At 47.2% G+C, this 26,437-nt stretch overlaps 1 protein-coding gene across 1 annotated transcript in view; it reads left to right on the top strand.

Annotated features, from left to right (window-relative positions):
- Positions 1-22,146, top strand: part of pkhd1l1.1 (PKHD1 like 1, tandem duplicate 1) — a 137,915-nt gene extending 115,769 nt beyond the window's left edge. Inside the window, exons 66-79 of the mRNA XM_078398424.1 lie at positions 717-839; positions 1,671-1,745; positions 1,817-1,955; positions 2,366-2,531; positions 3,812-4,044; positions 5,194-5,361; positions 7,568-7,725; positions 10,334-10,469; positions 11,634-12,002; positions 15,217-15,368; positions 17,662-17,808; positions 18,531-18,684; positions 18,805-18,878; positions 22,102-22,146. Coding sequence (XP_078254550.1) covers positions 717-839; positions 1,671-1,745; positions 1,817-1,955; positions 2,366-2,531; positions 3,812-4,044; positions 5,194-5,361; positions 7,568-7,725; positions 10,334-10,469; positions 11,634-12,002; positions 15,217-15,368; positions 17,662-17,808; positions 18,531-18,684; positions 18,805-18,878; positions 22,102-22,146 — 2,139 coding nt within the window. The remainder of the gene's footprint in view (positions 1-716; positions 840-1,670; positions 1,746-1,816; positions 1,956-2,365; positions 2,532-3,811; positions 4,045-5,193; positions 5,362-7,567; positions 7,726-10,333; positions 10,470-11,633; positions 12,003-15,216; positions 15,369-17,661; positions 17,809-18,530; positions 18,685-18,804; positions 18,879-22,101) is intronic.
- The last annotated feature ends 4,291 nt before the right edge of the window (positions 22,147-26,437 follow it).

The following is a 26,437-nucleotide window of genomic DNA, read 5'->3' as shown; positions in this document are numbered from 1 at the left end:
TTTTACCAAAACTAAATTAACCTACAAACCTGCACGTATTTGGAATGTGGGAGGGAACCGGAGCACCCGGAGAAAACCCACACAGTCATAGGGAGAACGTACAAACTCCATATAGATAGCACCCAAAGTCAGGATTTAACCCAGGTCTCTGGCACTATAAGGCAGCAATCCCACCACAGCGCTACTGTGCCACCCTATCTTCCTCCTATCGTAATAAGATGCAGATGTTGTCTGAAGATTGCACAATGTTCCATCTAATCCACAACCCCTCAGAAATTGAAGCAGCCCATGTCTGCACACTGCTAAATGTATACAGCAGTTGGGCAATGATGACCAGTGACATGTAGCATTCGGGCCACATCAGTGAAAATAATGTGTCAGAAGGAACTGCAGATGCTGGTTTATATCGAAGATAGACACTAAATGCTGGAAGGTCAAGCAGCATCTCTGGAGAAAAGGAATAGGTGACGTTTCGGTTTGGAAACCTTTTCTCCAGAGATGCAGCCTACCCGCTGAATTACTCCAGCATTTTGTGTGTATCTAATCGAATATAATGTCCAGCTCCAACAAGAGAGAATCTAATACCGACCATCAGCATCATCCAGGGGGCACCAGAAACTCAAATGGACCAGCCACAGAAAGTCTGTGGCTGCAGGAAAAAGTTGGGGGTTGCAGATTTTTCATCCGGCATGAAAACTAACCTTTCCTTATTACAGGCAGAATATTCTGTGCAAGTCTCCAATGTGACTCTGGTGGACAATGGATTGGGTATTTTTCCAATGATTTACGGACCTCCAGCGCTCTCACATCAGATGTCAAATAAAACCATATGCATTACAGTAAGTCATCTTATTCTGCTGCATTAAGCTGTCTAGTCAAGTTGAGTATTATAAAATGCACAAGTATGGTGATGTATAGGCACCATGGAAACCTTGCTTGCAGCAGCATTACAGGCACAGAGACTCAGACACAAAAAGATGAAAACATAAATTATGCATTAATTATGTACAGACTACTCATAAATTCTACATGAGAGTGAAAAGAAAAGACTGCAAAAAAGCAAGACATTAGAACAAAACACACTTTGAAAACATATCCATTGGTAGTGCAAGAAGAGTTGTGAAGGGTTGCCGAATGAAACCTGCTCATTCTTGCTCAATGTACTGTGTGGGCTGAAGGAGGTGGCTGATTCCTGCTGAGAGTTTATAAATTCCCTGCGCATGGTTTTATACATTACAGAAATTGCGTTATAATAAATGAGGAGGGAAATTCGTGTTGAGGGAGTATTTCAGTGAAAGGGACAAAGTAGTTCCATAGGAAGGTGGTGGGAGCAGGTAATGTTGATTCATTCAAGTGTAAATGAGAGGGAATTCATTTGGGCAATAAATTGAGAGGAATTGTGAGAAAAGCCAAGTTGTGTGGGGAGGAAAGGGATCCATGGAGTTCTGGTCCCCTGTTCTACCAACTGGGTCTGTTGGGGATCCCTTTCTGTAATCAATAAGCCCCCTTTGACCATGACGTTGGATGGACTTTGATCTTTCCCCAACTAACAAGGAAATCATCCAGGGTTATCCTGTGTAAAAATAAAACGTTGATCCCATAGTTTCATAATGTACAGATAATCCCAATAAAATCCTGCTAATCCCATGTTGATATTTGTTTTCCTATAGAATGCTTTGGTGGTCGGAGTTAGTCCTGGCTTCAATTGCTCAGATGTTCAGCGTGATAACTCTGCTTCAAACAATGCAGGGAGCAGTTGGGGTAAGGACAGTCTTTTCAAAGGATGATTGAAAGTGGGCTTGCCGGGAGGCTGGAGATTAATCTATGGTCCCGTTTCCCTGCAGCAGGAAGAAGTGGAATCTGCTGGCCAACGTTTGCTTCAGCGAGCAACCATCCACCTCTCTACACCGTGCTGACGAGCTACCCTGCCATAAGTGGACTGATGATGGTGCAGAGTAAGTGAAGACAGTTCCAAAGGCTGCAGCTGTGATATGCAGTGATGAGGGCGACACTGTGGTGCAGCAGGTAGAACTGCTGGGTCACATCTCCAGTGATCATCACTCGGGGATGCCTGTGTGGAGTTTGCAAGTTCTCCTTGCAACCCCAAGGGTTTCCCCGGTTGCTCTGGTTTTAACATGTGGGTTAATAGGTTGTGAAGAAAGGAACTGCAGATGGGTTGAAAGAGATTGGAGTAGCGTGAAGTGAGTGGTTGTGCTTTGGGACAGTGGAGGTCGTACGCCATCCCCTGGGACCCCCAGGGAGAAATCCGGGAGGGACCAGTTGACGGGCCAGACGGTCTGTGCCATCTTTGTTCTGTTCACCGCTTGTCAATGCGTCAACGTTACTGCCATTTCTTTCCCCAAAGATACGACATTTGTGGGTTTTCGGGGTGTATGTTTCCAGAAGTTGAACGTCATGTTTATCAGTAACCCAAACAATGAGGACCTGCAGCACCCGATCCTGCTGAAGGGGATCACTGTCGCCCAGAGTGAGGAGCGGGGAAAGGTCTTCATACACAGGCCTAATGTCAAGTGAGTTGGGGGCTGTTACATGGGGGCTTTAAACCTCAGAGCCCACAGACTGACTGTTGGTGGGAACCATTGATAGTCTCTGGTGAGGAGAGGGGTGTGAAGGTTGGGGAGAGGAGAGACGCCGCAATTGGGGAAAGGGGGGGGTCACGGTTGGAGAGGGAGGGGCAGTCGTGGTTGATGAGAAAGTGGGGGGCATGGTTGAAGAGGGGTGGGGGTCATGATTGGGGAGAGGGGGTGTCGAGGTGGTTGGTGAGAGAGGGGGGTCATAGTTGGAGAGTGGTGGGGGTCGTCATGGTTGGGCATAGGGGGGGTCGAGGCAGTTGGTAAGAGATGGGTGTCATAGTTGGAGAGTGGTGGGGGTTGTCACCATTGGGGAGAGGGGAGTCACGGTTGGGGGAGAGGGGAGGTCATGGTTGCCGAGGAGGGGGTCATGATTGGGGTGGAGAGAGGATCACAGTTGGGGGGAGGAGGAGGGCATTACGACTGAGGCCATGGTACCACCTTTGGTGTGGTGGGGGTCATGGTTGCGAGTTGGGAAGGGAACCCTCTTAGTTCATTGCCATTCATTCTGTGGACCTGAAACATTGACTCTATTTCCTCCTCCTCATTACTGCCTGACTTGCCGATTGGTCCCTTCTCTCCCAAGCCCTCTTCACCCCCCCCCCCCTCCCCCCCCCCCCCCCCCCCCCCCCCCGTCAGTTTCCTGCTTTAATTTTGGTTGAGTCTCTGTTAGTTGTTCATTCTTGGTCTTTGTGATTCCACTCACAGAAAACTCCTCACACCGTCAGTACACCGGCCACTAAACCACCACCCTCAACAATTAACAGGCAGAGTTGACCCTGCTTCACCCTCTCCAGTGGGGTCTCATGGGGAGGGCTGTTACCTATCTGGGTACCTGTGGATTGGCTGTGTTGGTGATAGTGCACACAGGCAGAACGGTGTGCGTTTCTAAAATACCCCCTCCCCCTCCACACCACTATTCTAATGGTCCCATTCCAGTCTACGCACTGCCTGTGCTTTCATTTGGATCTGGAATCCCCAAAGACCCCAACACCCTGGGCATTGACTGGCCAGGGCTTGGGTTTCCAGCAAAATTACAATCAGAGGAACCTCAGATGCTGGAAACCCAAAATAAAAATGCTGGAAACTCTCAACCATCATGCAGCATCAGGAAAGAGAAACTGAGTCCATGTTTGGGTTGGAGGCTTTGGGTTCCTGGGCTCAGCTATCGCTGTGCCTTTGCTGGGACGGTCAGCCCATCAGCCTTGTTTGTTTCTCAGCAAAGTAAACCCCAGCGACTGCGTCGACATGGACTGCGATGGCAAGAAGAAGACCATGCTGAAAGATCTGGACGGCTCATTCCTGGACAGAGTGGGAGCAGTCATCCCGCAGTCGGAGTACGAATGGAATGGCGACAAGCGCCGTGGGCTCGGCGATTACCGGATCCCAAAGGTCTTGCTGACTTCCCTAAACGGAAGCCGCATTCCTGTGTCCCAGGTTGCACCACATAAAGGTCAGAAGCACATTTGTCACGGCTGGGTTGGCCAGGGGTCGGAGAAGTGTTGGATGGTGGTCGGAGAAGCAGAGTGTATGATCCAGGCCAGAACCAGGCCAGAAGGGTCAGCAACCTGAAACATCGGCTCTGCTTCTCTCCACGACCTGCTGAGTGTTTCCAACAGCAATGGGATTTGGTGTGAATGATTGGAAAATTCAGGGCAGTGAGGTTAATAGGAAAGGGTGCAGGGAGGAGATGGTCAGCTGCGGATAGGGGGCTCTGATTCCCGGGAGAAGGTAGCCCCACTTTCTGCCTGATGGAAAGTTATAGTCACAGCACGTAAACAGGCCCTTCAGCCCAACACGTAATTATTGATCTTTTTTACCAACCTACACTAATGTCACCTGCTTGCATTAGGTCCATATTCCTCTTTAGCTTGCCTATTCAAGTACCTATCCAATATAGTGGTTGCATCTATCCAAAGTACTGATTGCAATTGTCCAACATGGTGATTGCATCTGATTCCATCATCTTCTCTGACAGTGAGTTCCAGATATCAACCACAAGAGCCAGTTGGGCCCGAGATATTTCCTCATCCACTCCCCTGTCCTCTGCACCCAGGTCTAGTGTACAGCCTCTGTGGCAGATGCCACGTCACTCATACTGAAGAAAAAGGGTTGGCTAAATCCAAGGTGGTTCTCTGTGCAGAAGTGCAGGGAAAATGGAGCTAAAATGGCTTAGAGGGAGAAATTATTTCCAGTGAATGGAGAGTTGGTAACCGGAGGACAAATCTGAAATATTTTGCAAACTTACCCAGAGGAGCTATGAATGTTTTGGGGCAGTGAGATGCCGTGATCTGTGATCTGCTGACTGAACAGACAGTGGGAACAGTCAACAGGAGATTTCAGACCATCAGGGAATGACTGGAAAGTGTTAGGACCGGCAGAGCTGGAGGGAGAGAGTCTGGGAGAGGATCATTTGGAGAGCCATCACGACTATGCTGGGCTGAATGGACTCCAGCCATGTTGTATAATCCCTGTGTAAAGAGTGCACTGTTTGGCATCTTACATTTGAAGATGGAATGATGTGTGAGTGTTCAGATTGTGGTATCCCCTGTGAGTAATTCCCTTTAATGTTTTTACATCTCCTTTTATTTTGTTCCCACAGGGATTATCCGAGATTCCTCATGTACCTACATGTCCGACTGGCAGGGCTACAAGTGCTTTGGGCTGAACTATGAGCTGTTGGTTATCGAGAGCCTGGACTCTGATACTGAACACAGGAGATTATCACCAGTGGCCGTGCTGTGTGACGGCTACCTCGACCTTATCAACGGTACAGACTACTTACTGCCACCAATAGTGGGCACGAAATCGGTGCCCTTCAGTCACAGGCCCGTCCTCTTGTTCCTTGCCACAGCCGCACTCTGCTTCTTTAGACTTTACTTTTTAGACTTTAGAGATACACCGTGGAAACAGGCCCTTCAGCCGACCTATTCCGCACTGACCAGCGATCACCCCGTACATTAGCACTATCCAACACACTAGGGAAATTTAACAATTTACAGAAACCAATTAACCTACACGGTTTTGGAGTATAGGAGAAAACCGGAGCACGTGCAGAAAACCCACGCGGTCATCGGGAGAACATACAAACTCCTTTCAGACAGCACACCTACTCAGGATCGAACCCGGGTCTCTGGCGCTGTAAGGCAGAACGTCAACCGCTGCGCCACTGTGCTGCCCAGTTTCCAGTGTCTGAAACATTCACTGGTTTTCCCTCCACAGACATCACCTGAACTGCAAAGTATTTTCAGCATTTTCTGTCTGTAACCCAAACTAAACTAGCTGCAGGATTTTCTCTGGTATTATAAGCCCTCTGTGCCTAGCTCATGCACATTCACTATCACCTCCCAAAGGCATTAAAGGAGCTGCAGGAATGTCAAGACAGATAGAAGATGTTTAGTTTAGAGTACAGTGTGGAAACAGGCTGTTCAGCCCACCGACCATCGATCACTTATTCACACTTGTTCCATGTTATCCCACTTTCTCATCCCTCCCTATCTGGAGGAAACCCTGATGGTCACAGTGATCACGTGCAAACAACGTGCAAAGTCAGGATCGAACCCGAGTCTCTGGTACTGTGGGCAGCAGCTCTTCCAGCCACGCTACTTTGCCACCGTTGTGTGTTGGAGCACTGCTTAGCTTTGTCTTCCAGTTAGTGATAGTCTCACAACTGTTACAACTTTCCTTCTGCAGTTTGCACTGACCTGCCTGCAGAGCATGGGTCATATAAATATGGAATCATACAGCATGGAAACATACCCTTCGGCCCAATTCATTCATGCCAACCAAGATGCCTATCTAAGCTAGTTCCATTTTTCCACATTTGATTCATATTCCACTCAAGCTTTCCTCTCCATGTACGTATTCAAATGTCTTTGAAATGTTGTTATTCTGCATGCCTCAACCACTTCCTCTGGCAACTCGTTCCATATATGTACCATCCTCTGTGAGGAAAAGGTTGTCCCTCACGTTCTGATTTAAATCTTTCCGCTCTCACCTTCTAGTTTGAGATTCCCAATCCTGGGAAAGTGACTGTGCTTTCACCCTATCTATTCCCCTCATGATTTTATACATCTCTATCAAATCATCCATCAGTCTCCTGTACTCTAAAAAGTCCTAGCCTGCTCAACCTCCCTATATCTTTCATGTAACAGGGTGACCCAAGAACACAACACAGTTCACCAAGTGCGGCCTTGTCAACATCATGTACAGCTGCAACATAACACAACAACTTCTATACTCAATGCCCTAAATGATAAACGCCAGGGTGCTAGAAACCTCTTGCAACAGCATGTCCACTTGTGAATGACACATTTCGTATTAAAGTTTCTTTCAAGCAGCATTTTAATATTTCTCCGGTCAACATGCACCTGTACCTGATGCTCCAGGTGCCACCTTTTCCTTTTGCGTTCTGAGCAATGAGTGCATCCAAAATTTCCTGCGTTGAATCGCGTTGAGATGTTTGGCTGCCTGCCCGCTTTAAGTTAATTTGTGTTATGACAAACTTGGTTTTCCACGGGAGCCACACTGACCAATTAATTGTGCATCGGAATCTGGATAGTCTTACTACAAGCAATGCTTCCTTTGCCCTTGAGCCTCTTCCAGTGGTGCTCCTTCACCTCGGCTCCTTCTCCCTGCCCCATCGCATGCCCCTCAACATTAACCCCTTGTTCAACGCTCCCCAGCCAGGGAGACTATCTCCCAGTGTCTGCCATCTAGGGTGAAAAACTCCTTTGGACTCAGAGAACAGCTGTTTGGTAAGGGAGGTGGGGTGCTTTGCACTTTGCCCTCAGCCCAAAGTGGAGGCACTACTCCTGGATCCTGATCTATTGTGGTGATGTCAGTAACCGAGTGCTCAAGCTGCTTCTACTGGGGAGGTGGTGAAGTGTCAGTGTGGGTGGGTAAAGCCTCTCGGGGACCCGTTCGACATGTGTTTTTCGACTCTGCATTGCTTACCTTATGTGTTGCTGTGGCAGGCCCACAGGACCACGGCTGGTGCTCTGGATATTCCTGTATGAAGAGGATCTCGCTTTTCTTTGGGATTGTGGCCACCAACAAGTCGTGCGATGTGTATTTCACCAGCACCAGCCCTCAGAGTCTGCGTCTGCTGCTGCCTGCTGCTGATGCCAACAGAGTAAGGAACTGTTTGTGCCAATCCTCCCTACTGTGGGGCCCCTATCCTGCTATAGGCCCCCGATCCTCCTTCACTCTCGCTCCTGAACTATGTTAGCCAGGGATGGGTTTCGGGAGCACAAAGCTCAAAGTCAGATACCAAGATCTCTGACTGCTAAACTTAAAATAGGAAACCCAGTTCATATTCATCTCGAGCAGTCGGTATGGAGGTTTACCTTGGTTCTTAAGAGAGCAAGCAAGGCTTAAAATGATCATGGTATTTTACAGATATATCGGCATGGTAAATTTGTGATGGTGTTGGGGAGTACACACATGCTGCATTTTTAATTTGTTTTTGTTATTTTGTGGTGTCCAGTGAAGAAGGTAAGGCATGTGGGGGAAGTCGTGTGAGTGGTAAGGTGGTGCAGCGCCAGCTTTACAAGGTGCAGTGTGTGGGGAAAGCACCTTGAGTGAGTGGTCCAACAGCCTGGGAGTTTGTCTTGCAGGCCAAGCAACATGGATTGATAGAGGGCGGTATGGTGGCACAGCAGTAGAGTTGCTGCCTTACAGCACCAGAGACCCGGGTACAATCCTGACTACAGGTGCTCTCTGAACGGAGTTTGTACGTAATCCCAGTGACATGCGCGGGTTTTCTCTGGGACCTCCGGTTTCCACCCACACTCCGAAGACGTACAGGTTTGTAGGTTAATTGGCTTGGTATAATTGTAAATTGTCCCTAGTGAGTAGGATAGTATTAGTGTGTGAGAATTGCTGGTCGGCGATGACTTGGTGGGCCGAAGGGCATGTTTCCCCAGTGTATTTCTAAACTAAACACAAAAAAAAGGCACACTGCAAGAGTAACTCAGTGGATCAGGCTGCATCTCTGGAGAACATGGATAGGTGATGTTTCAGGTTTGGACCCTTCTTCAGACTGACAGTGGTGGGAGGGGGGCGGGAGGAAGCAGGAACCTATTACCTGGGCAGGTAATAGGTTGATACAGGTGCGGAGGCTTTGCTGATAGGCAGATGATTGGACAAAGGCCAGAGATGAAAAGGCAGGTGTGAGACATTTCCTCATCAGTGCCACAGGCATCACCAACCAAGGATGAGGACATACAGCTTTGTCATTGTCAGTCACTCTGAAGCAGCTTGTTGTGTGGCTGCAGGAAATTAGGTTAACCTCAGGGTTATGTTCTGCAGCTCAGTGAAGAGATTGAACGTTAGTCATTTTCCAGTCCTGGAAAGGGGACTCAAGTTTCTACATCTTTTTGACAGCGATGAGATTATGCTTCACTCATGCCCTCCAGCATTTCTTGATCCTGTGTAAGGGTCTTTCAGGCTGGATAATGAGAGAAGAAGGGTGTGGCGTGTTTGATTGAGACACAGCATGGCAACAGGCCCTTCGTCCCACTGAGTCCATGCTAACCGTTGATCACCCATTCACAGTATAAGAAAATAACTGCAGATGCTGGTACAAATCGATTTATTCACAAAATGCTGGAGTAACTCAGCAGGTCAGGCAGCATCTCGGGAGACAAGGAATGGGTGACGTTGACCCGAAACGTCACCCATTCCTCGTCTCCTGAGATGCTGCCTGACCTGCTGAGTTACTCCAGCATTTTGTGAATAAACCTGTTCACAGTAGTTCTATTTTATCTCATTATCGCATCCACTCGCTACACACTTAGGGCAATTTACAAGTGCAAATTAAGCTACACATCTGCATGTGGGAGGAAACCAGAGCACAAGGTAGAAACCCATACAGGAAGAACATGCACACTCCACACAGACAGCACCCAACGTCAGGGTCAAATCTGGGTCTCTCTTTGTGAGGCAGTCACTCTACCAGCTGTGCCACTGTGCTGCCTAAGTTCAAACACAATTTCCCGTCCAGTTCACGCCTCGCCACCGTCTCACTGACCTACACTGGCTCCCAGTGCTGCAGTGCCTTAAGCTTCCAATCCCTCCATCGCCTCAACCCTCCACATACTTTAATTTAGACTTTAGAGATGCAAAACGGAAACAAGCCCTTCCGCCTACCGAGTCTGCGTCAACTAGCAATCACACATACACTAGAACGATCCTACACACGAGGGACAATTTTACAACTTACCGAAGCCAATCAACATACAACCCTCTATGTCTTTGGAGTGTGGGGTGAAACCGGAACACCCGGAGAAAATCCACGCAGTTACAGGGAGAATGTATAAACTTCATACAGACAGCACCCATAGTCAGGATTGAACCTGGGTCTACGGCGCTGTAAGGCAGCAATTCTACCACTGCTCCACTGTGGCTTCCACAAATCCCATCCTTGGGATTTCCCTTGCATTGAAACCCTCAGGGTATTTGCTGTCCTTCCTCCCCATGTGCTTCCAGGCTTTAGAATTCATTCCTGCCCAGTTTTCCCTGCTCTCCGAACTGTTACCTTACCTTTGACCAGGTTTACCCAAACCAATATTTCCTCACCTGGCTTGGTGTTTGGGAACCGTCCTGTCAGGTATCCTGGGACTTTATCTACATGAAAAGGGCCACGTGAATATTTCAGTTGATTTGCTTCCAGGCTTCAAAGGCACGAACGATTTAGGAGCCAATCTCCGCAACTAAAATTCTTTAACTTTCCAATAAAGGCTGTTCGTTTGTCGGTCTATTACTCATCGCCACAACGTCTGGATGTGTACGTCCACGGTACACTGATCCCTCCGACCAACGCACAGTGGAACAACGATCACACAGACTACACCCTGAGGGCACCCACCTACACAGGTAAACTAGCAGTTGCAGCTCTGCTCAACAGTCAAACAATCTGAGAGAAGGGATATTCACGTGGAACAAGTCCAACATATCCCCCCCCCCCCTTCCCATTCTCTGGGGGGAGGAATTCTCCTGTGAGAATGAGCCCCACACAACCTCCACTCTCTGAGGGGAAGGGGATTCGTCTCCTGAACCTGCTGATTTCCAGTTCCCATTTTATGTCAATGGCCTCTTGTCTGCTCCTCCCCCTCCCCTCAGATCACCCCCAGAATACGTAATAAGGGGGTTTATCCCCAGTCAGTTTAGCCCTTCCTGAGGGAATAACCTCTCAGATCTTGTAGTGTTCTGGATATATTTTAACCCCCTGCTCCAATGCCATGATATATACTCTTTCATAAAGAAAGCAGAACTGTGCAGGGTGGTTTGACCCAGGGATATGGAGACCAGACCTGTGCACAGTACACCCCGTGTGGTCTGACCTAGGGATATGCAGATCAAAGATACTTGAGGAAGAAGATGGACCACTCCGGTGAAATCTGAAGTGTAATGCTGAAGTGTATACTGAAGTGTATTATGCAAAGTAGCGTAACGTCCGCCATTTTAGTATGCAAAACCCGCCGTTCGCTATGCCTCTCGCAGTGTAATCGGTGTTTTGGGGAAACAGTATGTGTGATGATACCATTAAAATGCAGAATATATCTCATCTATCAATTCACAGATTTTTGTTATTTTTCTTTTTAAAAAAATCTTCAAGTTTCTGCCTACTAAAATGGCGCCATGACATACTACAGTTTTTAGGGTCGAGTGGTCTATCTTCCTCTTGTATCTTTGATGCAGACTGAAACTGTGCAAGGTCCTCGCAGTGTAGTCTAAACCAGGGATACGGAGATTGGTATTGTACACGGTGCTCCCAGTATGGAGTAACCAAGATGGATGGAACCCGGAACTGTTTGTGGTCGTCCCAGTGTGGTCTGACCCAAGGATATGGAAATTGGGACTGTATGCACTGCCCTCAATGTGGTCTAACCAAGGATATGGAGACCAGAACTGTGCGTGGTGCTTCCAGTGTGGTTTAACCCAGGTATATGGAGACCGGAAGTCTGCAAAAATGTCATCTAACAAGGCTTGCACATGTTGAACAAATTTAACATGATGGTTTTGATTGTGTCTACACAGGAGAATTTGTTCCGATGTTGAATTCCCCTGTCTCTGGTGCAAACTATTTTGACAGAAAATACCAGATGCTGAATGTGTTAGTGAGAGGCTCGATTCCCGTAGAGATCCACACAGCCCCAACACTGTTTATATCTTTTAATTTACCTGCAATGACAGTGGATGAATTTTACGGCCCTGATTTGGCAAGAAACCTTGCCCTATTCCTAGACGTGCCAGCGAATAAAATCCGTATCACAAAGATCATCCGGGAAACGCGACGTCGCAAAAGGCGGGCCACAGGGATCACCGTGGAAGTGGAGATTGGAGAACCTCCGTCGGAGCAACTGGCATCAACCAGCAGTAACTCTACTAACACCAGCACCCCTGCAGGTAATGGAGGTCACCTTCGCACCTCACTGAGGTAGAACTTTGTACTGGGCGGGGGAAGGCAGCCTGTGCAATGGAATCAATTAACATCCTGAGCTTGGATCCCACCAGCAAAAGTTGGGAAACTGGAGTTAATAATTGTGATAATTTCACAAAAAAGGTGCACCGCTGATATCACCCATTATCTCCAAACATAAAGGTGTTATTCGAGGTAAAGGAGGCAGGGAGCAGGAGACTTCAGGCTGGTTCTGGGCTGGAGAGCATCATTAAGGAAGAACATTTAGAAAATTATAACTCAACAGATCAGAAGCTATAAGGGTTTATAAAAGGAAAATCGCGTTTGACAAACGTATTGGAGTTCATTGAGGATGTTTCTGGTAGCAGAACCAGGAAATGGGGTGCACTTGGATTTTCAGAATGCCTTTAATAAAGTCCCACACAGAAGATTAGTGAAATGGATTAGAGAGCATGGATAGATACAAAATGCTGGAGTAACTCAACAGGTCAGGCAGCAACTCTGGAGAAAAAGAATAGGTGACGCTTTGGGACAGAACCCTTCTTGAGACAGGAATTGGGTTAAAATACCAGTGCGGATTGCGAGCTGGTTACAGCTAAAATACACAAAGTGGGAATAAACAGGCCTGTGTCTGGTTGGCAGACCGTGACTAGTGGGTTTTGCAAGGATTGGCTTTCGATCCCCAGTTCTTCATAAACTGTGTCGACAATGTGGCTGAAGGGATCATATATTATGTTCCCTAGTCTGGAGTGAATGATGAGGATGCAAAGAGCCTTCAGAGGGTATGGACAAATAGAGCAGGTGGAACACCAAGTGTAAAAGTGAGGTCAAAACACAAATGCTGAGGGTTTTTTTTAAAGGTGCGAGACTGGGAAATGTCCTTGTACAGCATTCACCGAAAACTGACATGCAGGTTCTTGTATGTTGGGCTTTATTGCGAGAGGATTTGAGTTAGAATAAAGATCTCTTACTGTAATTGGACAGAGGCCTGGCTAGACAACACCTGGCATGTTGTGTATGCTTTTTGTCTCCTTACTTCAGGAAGGATATACTTGCCTTAATGGGAGTTCATTGAAGATTCACCAGACTGGTTCCTGGGACATGCTGGGACATGGTGGAATCTGGAGCAACCAATGATCAGCTGTAGAACTCAGCGGGGCAGGCAGCATCTCTGGATGGAAAGGAACGGTCGACCATTTGGTTGACGTGTGGGGTAAATGAAATGGTCGACATTTCGGTCGCAACCTTGATTAACGTCGACCATTTCATTTGCCCCACCTGAATTCCACCTAAAGATTGTTTGTTGCCCCTGCAAAGATAGATTTGTCACGCAAGCAGATGTTGTAGGAGAGACCTATGTAGAAGAATATGAGGTGATCGCCACACCAATGACTAGCCCACTTTTGCTTCCTGTCTCTTCACCATGAGCCCATGCTGAGTCCCCAGTTCATCCACTTCATTGTGTCAAATGACATGATAATGTCATGTCAGTAACATCCTAGCCATCTTCGTATTAAAACCTCCGCAGCCAAGCTTTGTGGCGGTGACTTCAGATTCCCACTGCCCCATGTGGGAAAGATCTTCCCAGCATTACCCTGATCGGCGGTTCTGATTTTAGGTGCTGCCTCTTTGTTCACAGTCCCATTTGAGGAAAGTTTCCTGAAGCTCTCCTGTTGAATCTTTTTTCACAGATGTGTCAGATTACTCGTCTATTAATTCATTGAAATCCCCTCTCCCCAAAGCCCCACTAAAAGCGGGAAAGGCCTGTATTCCCGTAGTGCCCGGCACCATGCAGGGTCTATAGCGCAATGGCTAGTTTGTTGAACTTGCCAGTGATGAAGTGTTTCACTTGGCATTCGTCTGTCTGCATAGAGCAGCTCAGATTTATTTAATTAGGCCATTGAGAACATTCAGCCCATCCACTCCATGCTGACTCACAAAACAATCCTGTTGCCACACTAATTTTGTCACAACCTGTTCCCCCCATTCACTGATGTGCACACACACACTCGTACGGAAACACGCACACTAGGGGAAATCATTGTTGCCAACTAACCTACCAACCTGTACATCTCAGATCAAATAAAATCTGCATTATGGTCGATGCAGACATGATAGGCAAAAGGGCCTATTCCTGCTCTATGTTCACACCTACACGGTCACACAAAGAACACTGCAAACTCCACACAGACAGCATCAGTGGTCGGGAATGAACCCAGGTCTCTGGAGCTGAGGCAGCAACTGTAGCAGCTACTTCACTGGGTCACCAAAAATATATATCTAAGCAGACAAATCTTTACTATCACATTACACCTATCTCAAATAAGGACCGTACATTTGATATTGCTTTATTACAAAGTCAAATGGCATTACATGGATTTTGAGAGGCTGCACTTTTAACTGTGTGGGTGAAGTTAACAGATTGATGTGTAAATCCAGATTGTGGACGACAAAAGCAAGTGATTTGGTGCTTCACGAATCAAAGCAAGCTACACAATTCAGCTATGCTATGAATTGATTGGCTGGGCTTGGGGCTGGCATATCCCTGACTTTGCCCAAAATATCAGGACAAGCGGAGGTCATGCATCTTCTTCAAATATTCTACCTGTTGGATCTTGTCTTCGCTGTTTACCCACCTTTTCTCCACTTCCCATGTGGACCTTGCATAAACCTTCGTTGAATTAGTTGCCAATACTACACTGATGCTGGAACCATTTCCAGAATCCACCACCAATTTTTAAAATTAGTTTTCAAGTAATGGACATGAGCGATATGTCAGCATTTCTTATCCCTAATTCCCTTGAGAAGAGGAGGGCAGGGGTGAGGATGTGCACAGATTTGGACCGCAGCAGTGCCCCTTGTGAAGGTGCCCCCAGTGTTGGGATGTGACCAGTGATGGCGGACGGCAATGTGTGTGGGAGCCTGCAGGTGGCAGTGTTTGCAGGGGCAACCACTTGAACTGAATTTGCTATGAATTTATGGGGGTATATTAGGAAAACGTAATTGCAGTGCCCTGTCCTGCCTCACCCTCTCCCTTACTATGTAATAATTTGTCACATCTGCAGAGGATAAGTGCCTGGCTGTAGATCATGTGTTACCTGTGCTTATTGTGCACTTCACTCAGGAGATGAAGCCACACATCATTGGGTGAAATATTCAGACTTTGTGTCTCTGAACTGACAATTTGATCACATTATGTAGGCACTTTGATGTTCTCTGATCTGAAGAAAATTGCCAGCAATCTCGGTGAGGCTATGTTGACTGGAAACCTGAGTGCTTCGTTGGGTGTTGTAATCGCTAACCTGGATATCTCCAGCCCATTGCCATCTCCAGATGATCCAGAGTGGAACGAGGTAACACCTTCCTGCAATTCAGCTCTGTGCAAATAAAGCACACAGCTGGCAATATAAATGTTTCTTGTTAATTCCATGGACCCCACTTGTTTGTACATTCCATCTATTCAGCCTTTTCAGCAACTCTTTCTATCTCCTCCCTTATTTGATAAGGCCTCTGTCACCCTGTCTCTTTCAGAGGCTGATGGATGTTCAGGTGACCTTAAACATGAAGTAGCTCCAGAAGCTCCATTTACCCACCTGCCAACAGTATGATGACCATTTCTTGCAGAAATTGGCCTGGATTCTCAGTGCGATTCATCAGTTTCCATGGCCTTGTCTGATGGAGGACCTGCTCCATACATTTCAGATGGACAAACCCATGTCACAGAGAGTGCACCGCCATCAGTGTTGGGGTTTTCTTGGGGAACTTTAATGCCTCTGCCTCGCCTGATTTGCTTCAGCAAACCTTGTCCACCTCTTGTAGACTGTCCCACCAGTCTGAAGAAGGGTCTCGACTCGACCCTTCTCTCCAGAGATGCTGCCTATCCCGCTGAGTTACTCCAGCATTTTTGTCTATCTTGTAGCCTTTACGTCTGAATCATTCTTGGCTGGCTTTCCATCTTCTGTCTCTGTAAAGTTCAAACAAATCTGTGCGATAAGCGTCCTGATTCATATCTTCTCATTCTCCCATCTTCCCTGTTCTCGCACACCAGGCATGAATCCTGGTATAACGGCATGTGATAATCTCGCCCTGGTTTCCAGATCCCGCTACAGCCTTACCCTTCTCTGCTTCTATTGTGCCTGTTACCTCAGCCCACTGGTCACAGAAACAGAGCAATAAAGCACAAAACAGGTCCTTTCTTGTTTTTGTCAACCAAGTTAGCATACCAAGCTTGTCCCATTTGCCTGTATTTGGCCCACAATCCTCTAAACATTTCCTATCCATATATCTGTCCTAGAGTTTACGTCATAATTGTATCTGCTTCTCTTGTTTCCTCTGGCAGCTCATTTCAGATACGATTACCCTCTGAATGTGAAAATTGTCCTCATGGACCATCCTAAATTTGTCCCCTCTCACCTTAACTAAATGCCCTTTAGTTTTAGAATCTGTTTCCTGGGAAAAAGACAGTGAGTGTTCACTTTATCCATGCCACTCATGATCTTGTAGAGTTCAATAAGGTCACCTCTTAGACTACAGTACTTCCCCCCAAACTATTATCTGTTTCCTTTCTACTCCAGGATCCACCCCCACCCCCCTTCCCCACCCCGCCAAACTAGTTTAAACCTTCTCCATACTTCTCCACTGATACATCCCCAAGTTCCCATTGTTCCACTATTGATGGGAATCTGTTCAACTGCCTGATATCTGGGGTTCCCTCTCCAAACTTCCACACCTCTCTTTCCTCCTCCAAGCTGCTGTTTAAGACCAGCCTTGTGATTGAGCTTTTTGTAATGGTCTCTTATGTGGATCTGTGACAGATTTTGTTCAATAACCCTGGCAGAGTCTTCGCTCTTTTGGGTCCGTTAAAAGTGTGATATAAACACACCAGGCATATCTTCCCCACACCCTTTCAATTCTGAAGTAGCACTTGCTTCTGTGAGTCTGGTCTGTACTTTTGTCCCCACCTACCACTGGGCTTCTCACAGTAATTCCCCATATACCCCTGGGACATGTAACACGTCTTTGCTTCGCACATTCAGGGATCCAGTCCGTCCCTTCAAGCAAAGCAGCGATTAGCTTGCACTTTCTCCTGTCTGACTGGTTGCTTTTGGTGCTCACAATATGGCCTTCACAATATTGGAGAAACCAAACGCAGATTAAGTGATCCTTTGTGCTCAGACCTGTGCTCAGTCCTGAGTTCATCCGTCTTGTTTGTTAAGTCTCTAGCATTGAAATAAATAGTCTAAACCTCCCATTTTGCTCGCTTTCACTACAGTATTTGTCCCCAATGACTCATCTGCATCCGTTCAAATCTGGGACCTTCTTCCTGATCTACCTGTTGCCTGACACATTAATTCTCCATCCCTACCCTATTCTGACCATGTTGGATTTTTGGACTGCTCCAACAAATGCCATAGTAAGCTGGAGAAACAGCACCTCATCACAACCAAGGACTCAACATTGAATTCACATTTTCAAATAACCAATCGTTCCAATTTGTTTTAGAATTTTAACAAGCCCAGTCTTGCTCTCTCCAAAGACGCTGCACGACCTGCTGAGTATATCCAGTATTCGTTTTTTTAACTCAGATTTCCAGCATCTGCCAGTTATGCTGTTCTCCATAAACCCAAGTTGTTGTTGTTGTTGTAGGTGGCCTCAAACCCGGTGCAACGGGAATCAGTGAATAAGAACCGGGTAGCCCCTGTGGCAGCTCTTGTTGTGGTGACTCAGCCGATCGCTGGTGAGTCCGGTCAGCTGCTCAGGCAGCAGCCCTGCGTCATGGCGGTGGACACTGACGTAAGTCGGTAGGAGGATGAAGCTGTAAAAACAAATAATTTGCCAACTTTACGTGTTTTTATTTATTTGTTATTTCTGGGGGGTGGTAAAACAACATTTATGGCTTGAAGAAATCTGGATAGGACCTGCATCCGGCTAGAATAGTACACAGGAGGAGGCCATTTGGCCCGTTAGTTCTGTGCCAGCTCTTTTATGCATTGATCCACTCAGTCCCATTTTCCCATGTACCTGTAATGGATCCGATAATGCACTCGTTCTCCCGATAACTGTGTAGTGCCTGTTTAGGCAACACAGTGGCGCAGCAATAGAGTTACCGCCTTACAACGCCAGAGATCCAGGTTTGATCCTCCAAGCCGGTGCTGTATGTATGGAGTTTGCAGGTTCCCCCTATGCCTGCGTGGGTGTTCTCCGGATGCTTAGGTTTCCTCCCACACTCCAAAGATGTGCAGGTTTGCAGGTTCATTGGTTTTTGTAAAATTGTAAATTGTCCCTAGTGAGTAGGATAGTGTCAGTATATTGGGTGATCAATGGTCAGTGTGGACTCGGTAGGCCGAAGGGCCTGTTTCCACACTGTATCTCTAAAGTCTAAAGCTAGTCATCTGTCCTCTGGCAGTGAGTTACAAACATGGTGCTGTGAAGTGTGTGTGGCTAATTTCAATTTCACCTTGGGCACAGGGCATTCCTCTGCTCCAGTTTCCTAATTGTTGTGTTTTGTGATCCAGGGCAACTGTGTGTCAGTTGGAGTTACCCTCTGGGAACTGGATGTGGCGCTTGTGGATTTCCAAAACGAGTATGTCACCGGACTCAACGGAACGACCAGGATCTTGTTCACTGGTTGCTTGGCTAATTTTACCGATCTCTCCATTAGCATCAATGGTGAGTGGTTGATGGCATGGCGCTCCCTCATCGCCACTCCAGGGGGCTCGAAGGTGATCAGGTCCCCACTGATGGAGACTGTTTTTCTGACTATGTAGCTATGTGTGCTCGTGTCTCCAGAGTGGGATGTCACAGCTTTGAGCATCATCACAGTACCTAAGGAAGGGCTCCATCCCCTCACCTGGGAATTGATGGTACTGTGAAACTGTCCCCATTGACTGAGTAACTAAAATCCTGAGAGTGGGCACGATGCCAAAGGAAGGTGTTATCAGGATGCTGGGTGTGGGACTGGACACACGGAGACTGTCACATCTCCACTACAGCAGTGACCTGAGCTGTGGTGCACCAGGAAATACCGGGGTCCTTTTGATTTTTTTTCCCCAAATAATGGAAGGATAGCTAGAATACATCACTGAAACGGACTCTTTGGCTCACCTCTTCCACGCTGACTTCTTTGCCCATGCACACTAATCCCATTTGCACGCATTAGGTCCGTAGGTTTTAATGCATTGCCTATTTAAGTGTGCCTCAAATGTAGTGATTGTATCTTGATTCCACCTCCTCCTCTGGTAGTGGGTTCCTAATATCAACCATTCGATGTGCCAAAAAATACCCTCTTAGATGTGCAGCGTAGGTTCACGAGGTTAATTCCTGGAATGGCGGGACTGTCATACGTTGAAAGGCTGGAGCGACTGGGCTTGTATACTCTGGAATTTAGAAGGATGAGAGGGGATCTTATTGAAACATATAAGATTATTAAGGAATTGGACACGCTAGAGGCAGGAAATATGTTCCCGATGTTGGGCAAGTCCCGAGCCAGGGGCCACAGTTTAAGAATAAGGGGGAGGCCATTTAGAACGGAGATGAGGAAAAACTTTTTCACTCAGAGAGTTGTGAAGCTGTGGAATTCTCTGCCTCAGAAGGCAGTGGAGGCCAATTCTCTGGATGCTTTCAAGAGAGAGTTAGATAAAGCTCTTAATGATAGCGGAGTCAGGGGATATGGGGAGAAGGCAGGAACGGGGTACTGATTGTGCATAATCACGGTGAATGGCGATGCTGGTTCGAAGGGCCAAATGGCCTACTCCTGCACCTATTGTCTAGATCCCCTTTAAAACTCATTTCTCTTACCATAGATCTGTACCCTTATTTTTGATAGCCCTGTCATGGGAAAAATATTCTGACATCTGCCCACTCTGTGCCTCATAATTTTTGTACACCTCTATCAGACCATTCCTCAGCCTCCTTTGCTGCTGGGAAAACAAACCCAGCCGATTCACTTTCTCCTTATATCTATCATCCTCCCGACTATAGTGTGATGACCAGAAGTTCACAAAATACTTAAGAAAACTCACCAGTTTTCTTACATTGTAACATAACGTCCCAACTTCATGTTCTATGCCCCAAACCCGTAGGTTATTTGGCCTCTGTAAATTGCCCCCCAGTGTGTAGGGGGTGGATGTAAAAGTGGTAAAACAGAACCAGTGTTCGATGGTGATCGATGGTCTGCGTGGACTCGGTAGGCCGAAGAGCCTTTTTCCATGCTGTTTCTCTAAGACTAAGAGTCCCTGTCTTTCCAAAGGTACGTAAATCCCGTCCCTTAGAATATTGTCCAATAATTTCCCTACCACTGACCGAAGGTACACCAGCTGCATGAAGTGTAAGAAAATAACTGCAGATGCTGGTACAAATTGAAGGTATTTATTCACAAAATGCTGGAGTAACTCAGCAGGTCAGGCAGCATCTCAGGAGCACCATTCCTTCTCTCTTGAGATGCTGCCTGACCTGCTGAGTTACTCCAGCATTTTGTGAATAAATACCTTCCAGCTGCATGAAGACCACTTATCCTTCTGCTCTTCTTAAATAAAGGAACAGCATTAGCTATCCTCCAGTCTTCTGGTACCTCACCTATGACTAACAAAGATGCTAAATTCTTCCACTTGTAAGAAGTGTGAAGCTTGTGCTCGAGAGATTGGGTCACTGGGCGAGAAACTGATAGTTTTATCATTTGTGTAACTGGAGTGGATTCTTTGATAAACATCAGGGAGACAATGTCTCTGAATCTGCTTACCCGGAGTCACTCTGGAGACTGGAGCTGCACTGAGACAAAGAACAGTGATGATAGAGATCTTCCAGCAGATAGCACTCTGGTGATTGGAGCATCAAGCAATTAGTCAGCTTTGTGGAATGTCTGCCATCTCTTCCAGAGAGAGTGCAGTGACGGGTTGCTCTGCTCTCATGCTTTGTTCACACACCTTGGGCCTTGGGTCCTGTGTTGTAATGTCACAAAATATTTCTTTATCTCTCACTTCTGCAACTGCATTCCTCACAAGTTTTCAAATTTACATGGGGCAGAGGTCACAGCCATGGGTGTATCCCTGCAGGTAAAGTGACACAGCTTTTCAAAAAACATTTCTGCTCTGAATTTCTGCTCAGACTCCTCAGTGTGTCTCCGATTGCCTACCTGCAGCGTTCCAGACCAGATTGACAACGTGTCATGTAAAACATTGCCTGACTGGGGAGGGGTTGGCTGGAAGTGAGTAAATCACAAAGTGTGGATGTTTGTAATCAGGAGGCAGCACAACTCCTGTGCAGTGGGAAAATTACATTAGGAAGAGGTTGGACGGAGTTGACTGGTCAAACTGAGTGCCTCTGAGCCATTGGGACCGTTGCCATGGTAATTATCCATGATGGGGCCGAATTGCTCCATGGTAGAACCTGTCACAGCACCGTTCCCTTTCAAAGCAGTGCATAAGACTGTACAAAACTGGAGCTACACTGTTGGAAATGGAGCTCAAAGTGCTGAGATTTCCTGCAGACAATTTCTACCAAAATTCCCAGCTCAATGGAAACTCCAGGTTCTGATATCCTAGGAGACAGGAGATGGTCAATGCTGCCTGACCCCACTTGAGTTCCTCCAGCAGTTTGCTCTTGTATCCATTTACTTGGCTGCAAGTGATGATTAGAACCGTTCCTTCTCAAGAGTCAAGGGTGTTTTATTGTCATATGGCCCAAACAGAACAATTAAATTCTTACTTGCAGCTGCAGAACAGAATATGTAAACATAGTACTCTGTAAACAACATAATAAACAGAAAGAAGTTCAGTATGCGTATGCATGCACGCACACACACACACACACCAAATAAACAATAATAGTCTAAAAAGACAAGATCAATGCCCCAGATCTACGATATAGCTCTTAGGGTTAACGGAATCAAGGGATATGGGGAGAAAGCAGGAACGGGGTACTGATTTTGGATGATCAGCCATGATCATATTGCATGGCTCGTAGGGCCGAATGGCCTACTCCTGCACCTATTTTCTCTGTGTCTAGTTGACCTGGTGATGTGTTAATCTCTCTCCCACACTCTGTGTGATGCCCCGGGGTTCTGCTGAAGCCCCTGCTCTGTGTGTTCAGGTTGACAGTGCCTATCACTTCCTTGGGTTGATGAAGCATGAGTGAGAACACGGATGGGTAGGGTGATGGGCCATAAGAGGTTTATGTTTACAGTTGCTGAAGGTGTGCGTTATAGTAAGGGTGAGGTTAGGTTTAGTGCTAATTTTAGTGAGCATGAAGTTTAATGGTAGTGTTGGTAACAGTTGGGGTTTGAGTGAAGGTTATGTTCAGTGTTAGAGTTGGGGAGGGCAAGGGTTTAGGCTTAAGATTAAGGCTGGTGGGGCTGACAGAGGAAGAGGGATCATGCTCCCCAGTAATCCTAGGTGGTGCTACTCCTCTCTAGGTGAGTGTGGGATCAGTCACAGAGTGGGCAGTGGCTTGGTGGGGTGAGGGTGGAGGGGTGAAGGCTGTCTCTCAAGAACCAGCAGCAAAGAGCAGACAGACCTGATCGCCTCTTTCCTTGCTTTGGATACTGTGCCTGTGTTGATGGGGAATGGCTTTGGAGTAGTGTCTGAAGAGTTTTACTGTTTCCTTGTGTGGCAGGCACCAGCTACAGGCTGAGGTTTCAGCTGAGGTCGATTGAAACCCGCTCCAGCACCTTCTCGGTGGGGTTGTTGGACCACGATGCAGAAGAGAATGAAGGCTTTGCCCCTGGACCCAACTCCAGCCCGGACCTTAACTCCAGAATCAGGAGCGGTATAATCGCAGGGGCTGTTTTAGGGGGTCTCCTGCTCTCTGTCATCATCGCTGCAGTGATCTGGAAAATTGCAGGTGGGTGCAAGAGGGTCTATGGGGGGGAATGTTCTTCTTCCGTGGCCTCCTGCCTGCCCCCCGGTGTTGGGGCAAGGGTGGCAATCTGTTTCTGAGGCCTCTGTTATTCCCAGGACAAGGTCATCACCTGCATAAAGTCATGTGATAGGAACAGAATTAGGCCATTCGGCCCATCAAGTCTATGCCTTTCAATCATGGCTGATCTATCTCTCCCTCCTAACCCCATTCCCCTGCCTTCTCCACATAAACCCTGACACCAGTACTAATCAAGAATCTATCTCTGCTTTAAAAATATCCATTGACTTGGCCACCACATCCTTCTGTGACAAAGAATTCCACAGATTCACCACCCTCTGATTAAAGACATTCTTTCTCATCTCCTTCCTAAAAGAACGTCCTTTAATTCTGAAGTGATGACCTCTAGTCCTAGACTCTTCCACTCATGGAAACATCCTTTCCATATCCACTCTATCCAAGTCTTTCACTATTCAGTACGTTTCAATGAGGTTCCCCCTTATTCTTCTAAACTCCAGCGAGTACAGGCTCAGTGCCGTAAAACGCTCATCATATGTTAACCCACTCATTCCTGGGATCATTCTTGTAAACCTCCTCTGGACCCTCTCCAAGGCCAGCACATCCTTCCTCAGATGTGGGGCCAAAAATTGCTCACAATACAGCAAATTGTCCCAGCAAGGTGGTGTTGCACATTTTTGAAGCACTGTGTTCCTTCTGGTGAAGCTGTTGGGGCGGGAAATCCAGGATTTAGACACAGGAACAATGAAGGTCCGGCTATATATTTCCAAGTCCGGATGGTGGGAGACTTGAGGTGAAACCTGCAGTGGCTGGTGTTCTCTTGCTGCCCTTGACCTTCTGGGTGGGAGAGGTGAGGGGTTTGGGTGAAGAACTGCAGTGCAGCCACTGTGCACTGGTGGTGAAGGAGTGAACAATTGGGATAGAAGTGCTTTCAGGTGAGGGAGGAAGCTCATTTTCATATTCTTATCGGCTCTCTGCAGGGGGTTCATATTTATAAGGCACACTGCCTCCCAAAAGATAATTTGCCCCCTCATGTTCCACGTTGGGTGGTCGGTGGGATGGCATTCAGCGGATATGCAGGAGACTATCAGAAGCGGACCGGATGGGGGGAGAGTTGCAGATCAGATCAGATGGGGCAAGGGATTGGTCTGGAACAAAGGGATTGGAAATGGTGTTAAAGGATTGTGTGGGGATCGAACGTGAGGATCGGATAGTGGAGGGGATGAGTCTAGTAGGAGGGGATGGGGTGGGGGTGCAGGGATTGGGCAGGATGAGCAAACAATCAAAATGGAAGGAGTGGATGGGGGATGTGAATTAGCTGGGGATATCGGGCAGGCTGGGAGAAGGGATTTGGCAGAGGAAAGGGATTGTGGGTCGAGGGATTGGCAGGAGAGGAATGGATTATTGGGGGGGATTGGAGTGAGGGAGCGGGAGGAGTACAATTGAGGGATTGTGCGAGGGAGGGGAATGAAGGGGGGTAGGGATAGGGGGAAGGGATTGTGTAGGGGAGGGATTGCAGGGGTCCTCAGATTGTGGGAGGGAGGGCTTGGATCGTGCGGGGAAGGGGGAGGGGGAGGATTGTTGGGGGAGGAGAGGGATTGTGAAGGAGAGGGCTTGGGTGGAAGGGAAGTGCATGGGGGTGAGGGGGGCTTGGGGCTCAGGCTTGGGTTTACTCCAGATGTTATCAAATCCTGCAGTTCGCAAATCCAAGTTCACATCGATAACAAGAAAATGTGCAGAGCGCAGAGTTGGACCTACAGTTGATGCCAGAGCAGCCCCGCACCTCCCCCCGGTGCAGAGCTAACTCAAAGGTAAATATTCTCTTTGCCATTAGTTGGGTGGCACCTTGGCACAGTGGTAGTGTTGCTGCCTTACAGGTCCAGAGACCTGGGTTCGATCCTGACTATGGGGAGAGAGTTGCAGAGAGGGGGTTCAGATGGGGCAAGGGATTGGTCTGGAACAAAGGGATTGGAAATGGTGTAAAGGGATTGTGTGGGGGTCTCCCTGTGACTGCCTGTAATTTGTCCGGGTGGTCTAATTTCCTTCCACAAAGAAAAATGCAGGTTTGTAGGTTAAATGGCTTCTATAAATTGTCCCTAGGGTGTAGGATAGAACCAGTGTGCGGACGATTATTGGTCGGTGTAGACTGGATCCAGAGGGCCTGTTTCCACGCTGTAGCATTAAACTAAACTGCCCCTTCTGTTCCTTCTCTCCCTTGCACTCTTCTGAACTAAGGGATACAGGCTGAGCTCCCTCCATCGCTCTCCAAAGGACCACCTACCTCATCAGTCTGGTAAATCCCCACTGTACCTTCTTCCAGGGTGACAAACCTTTTTGCACGGGTTTCCATAATCATAAATGATGGGAGCAGAATTAGGCCATTTGGCCCATCAAGTCTACTCCACCATTCAATCATGGCTGATCTATCTCTCCCTCCTTACCCCATTCTCCTGCCTTCTCCCCATAACCTCCGACACCCCTGTGACGATGCCCCCGATTCCTGCTTACCAGACCCCTTATACCTCCTCACCCCACCCCTCACAGTACAAGTTGACATCTTGTTTAGTTTCCACAATGCTTGCCGAGCCCGCAGGTCAACTCTCCATGAGTCTTTGGAACTCCCTTCCTCAAAGATCAATGGAAGCACTGACTAAAACATCCTACAAAAGCTCTGAAGTATCTTTCCCCTCAGCACTGGGTGGGGTCATCAGAACCCAATGCACCTCCTTCTCAGGCTGACTATAGATGGGCAAGCAGGCATTGCAGAACTTGGTCAGGACAATCTGTGACTCGAGAGTCCATGTGTGCATGCTGTACCGCAGGCTGAATAATCCATTGATGAAATGTGATCTGCGATGCCTTCAACAACCCTACAGTTAGGAGCAGGATAAGTTTGGTTGGAATACTAATGGCTGTGATGTGCGAGAAGCCATTTTGAAGTATTTTCTGTGATACTAATGAACATTAAACCTGTTCTAATGAAATAACCACTCTTTTTACAGACAATCTGAAATGGAGACTGCCAGTTTTCCACGTAGGAGAGATCCCTTGATGAATTAAGTAATGTTGCAAATGAGATGCAGCTTGATTCTTTTTGATGATTTTCCTTTAAAACAAAATCTTAAATAATTTTTAAATGATTCCTCTGCCCCTGATTATGTATTTCATTCAGTAATCTATATTTTGATTGAAACAGTAAGCTGATGTGAATGTGGGGGTATTTCCATTGAATGTGCAACAATAATTCACCAGTTTAAAGGCAATACTGATTCATAGACTGGTCTGACAGAGAGGCTGTGTGCGAGGGCTTCCTGATATTTTAGCTTTCACATTTCTTGTTCCTCAAACAATCTAATCCCTTCCCCAGGCCCTGTAATATCCGTTTGCTACTCACACATCACAGCCTTTAGTATCCTTCCCAGTTGTATCCCACTCTCCCCTGTACTGCAGGGTTGTTAAAGGCACCACAGATCACATTTCATCAATGGATTCTGTGGCACCAAATTCACACACTGCACAAACCACTCTTATGTTTTAGAGCTCTTCTCACATT

Source organism: Rhinoraja longicauda, chromosome 4 (genome assembly GCF_053455715.1).
Source record: "Rhinoraja longicauda isolate Sanriku21f chromosome 4, sRhiLon1.1, whole genome shotgun sequence".
Taxonomy (NCBI): domain Eukaryota; kingdom Metazoa; phylum Chordata; class Chondrichthyes; order Rajiformes; family Arhynchobatidae; genus Rhinoraja; species Rhinoraja longicauda.
Note: the sequence above shows the minus strand (reverse complement) of the source record. Positions and strands in the feature narration are given on the sequence as shown.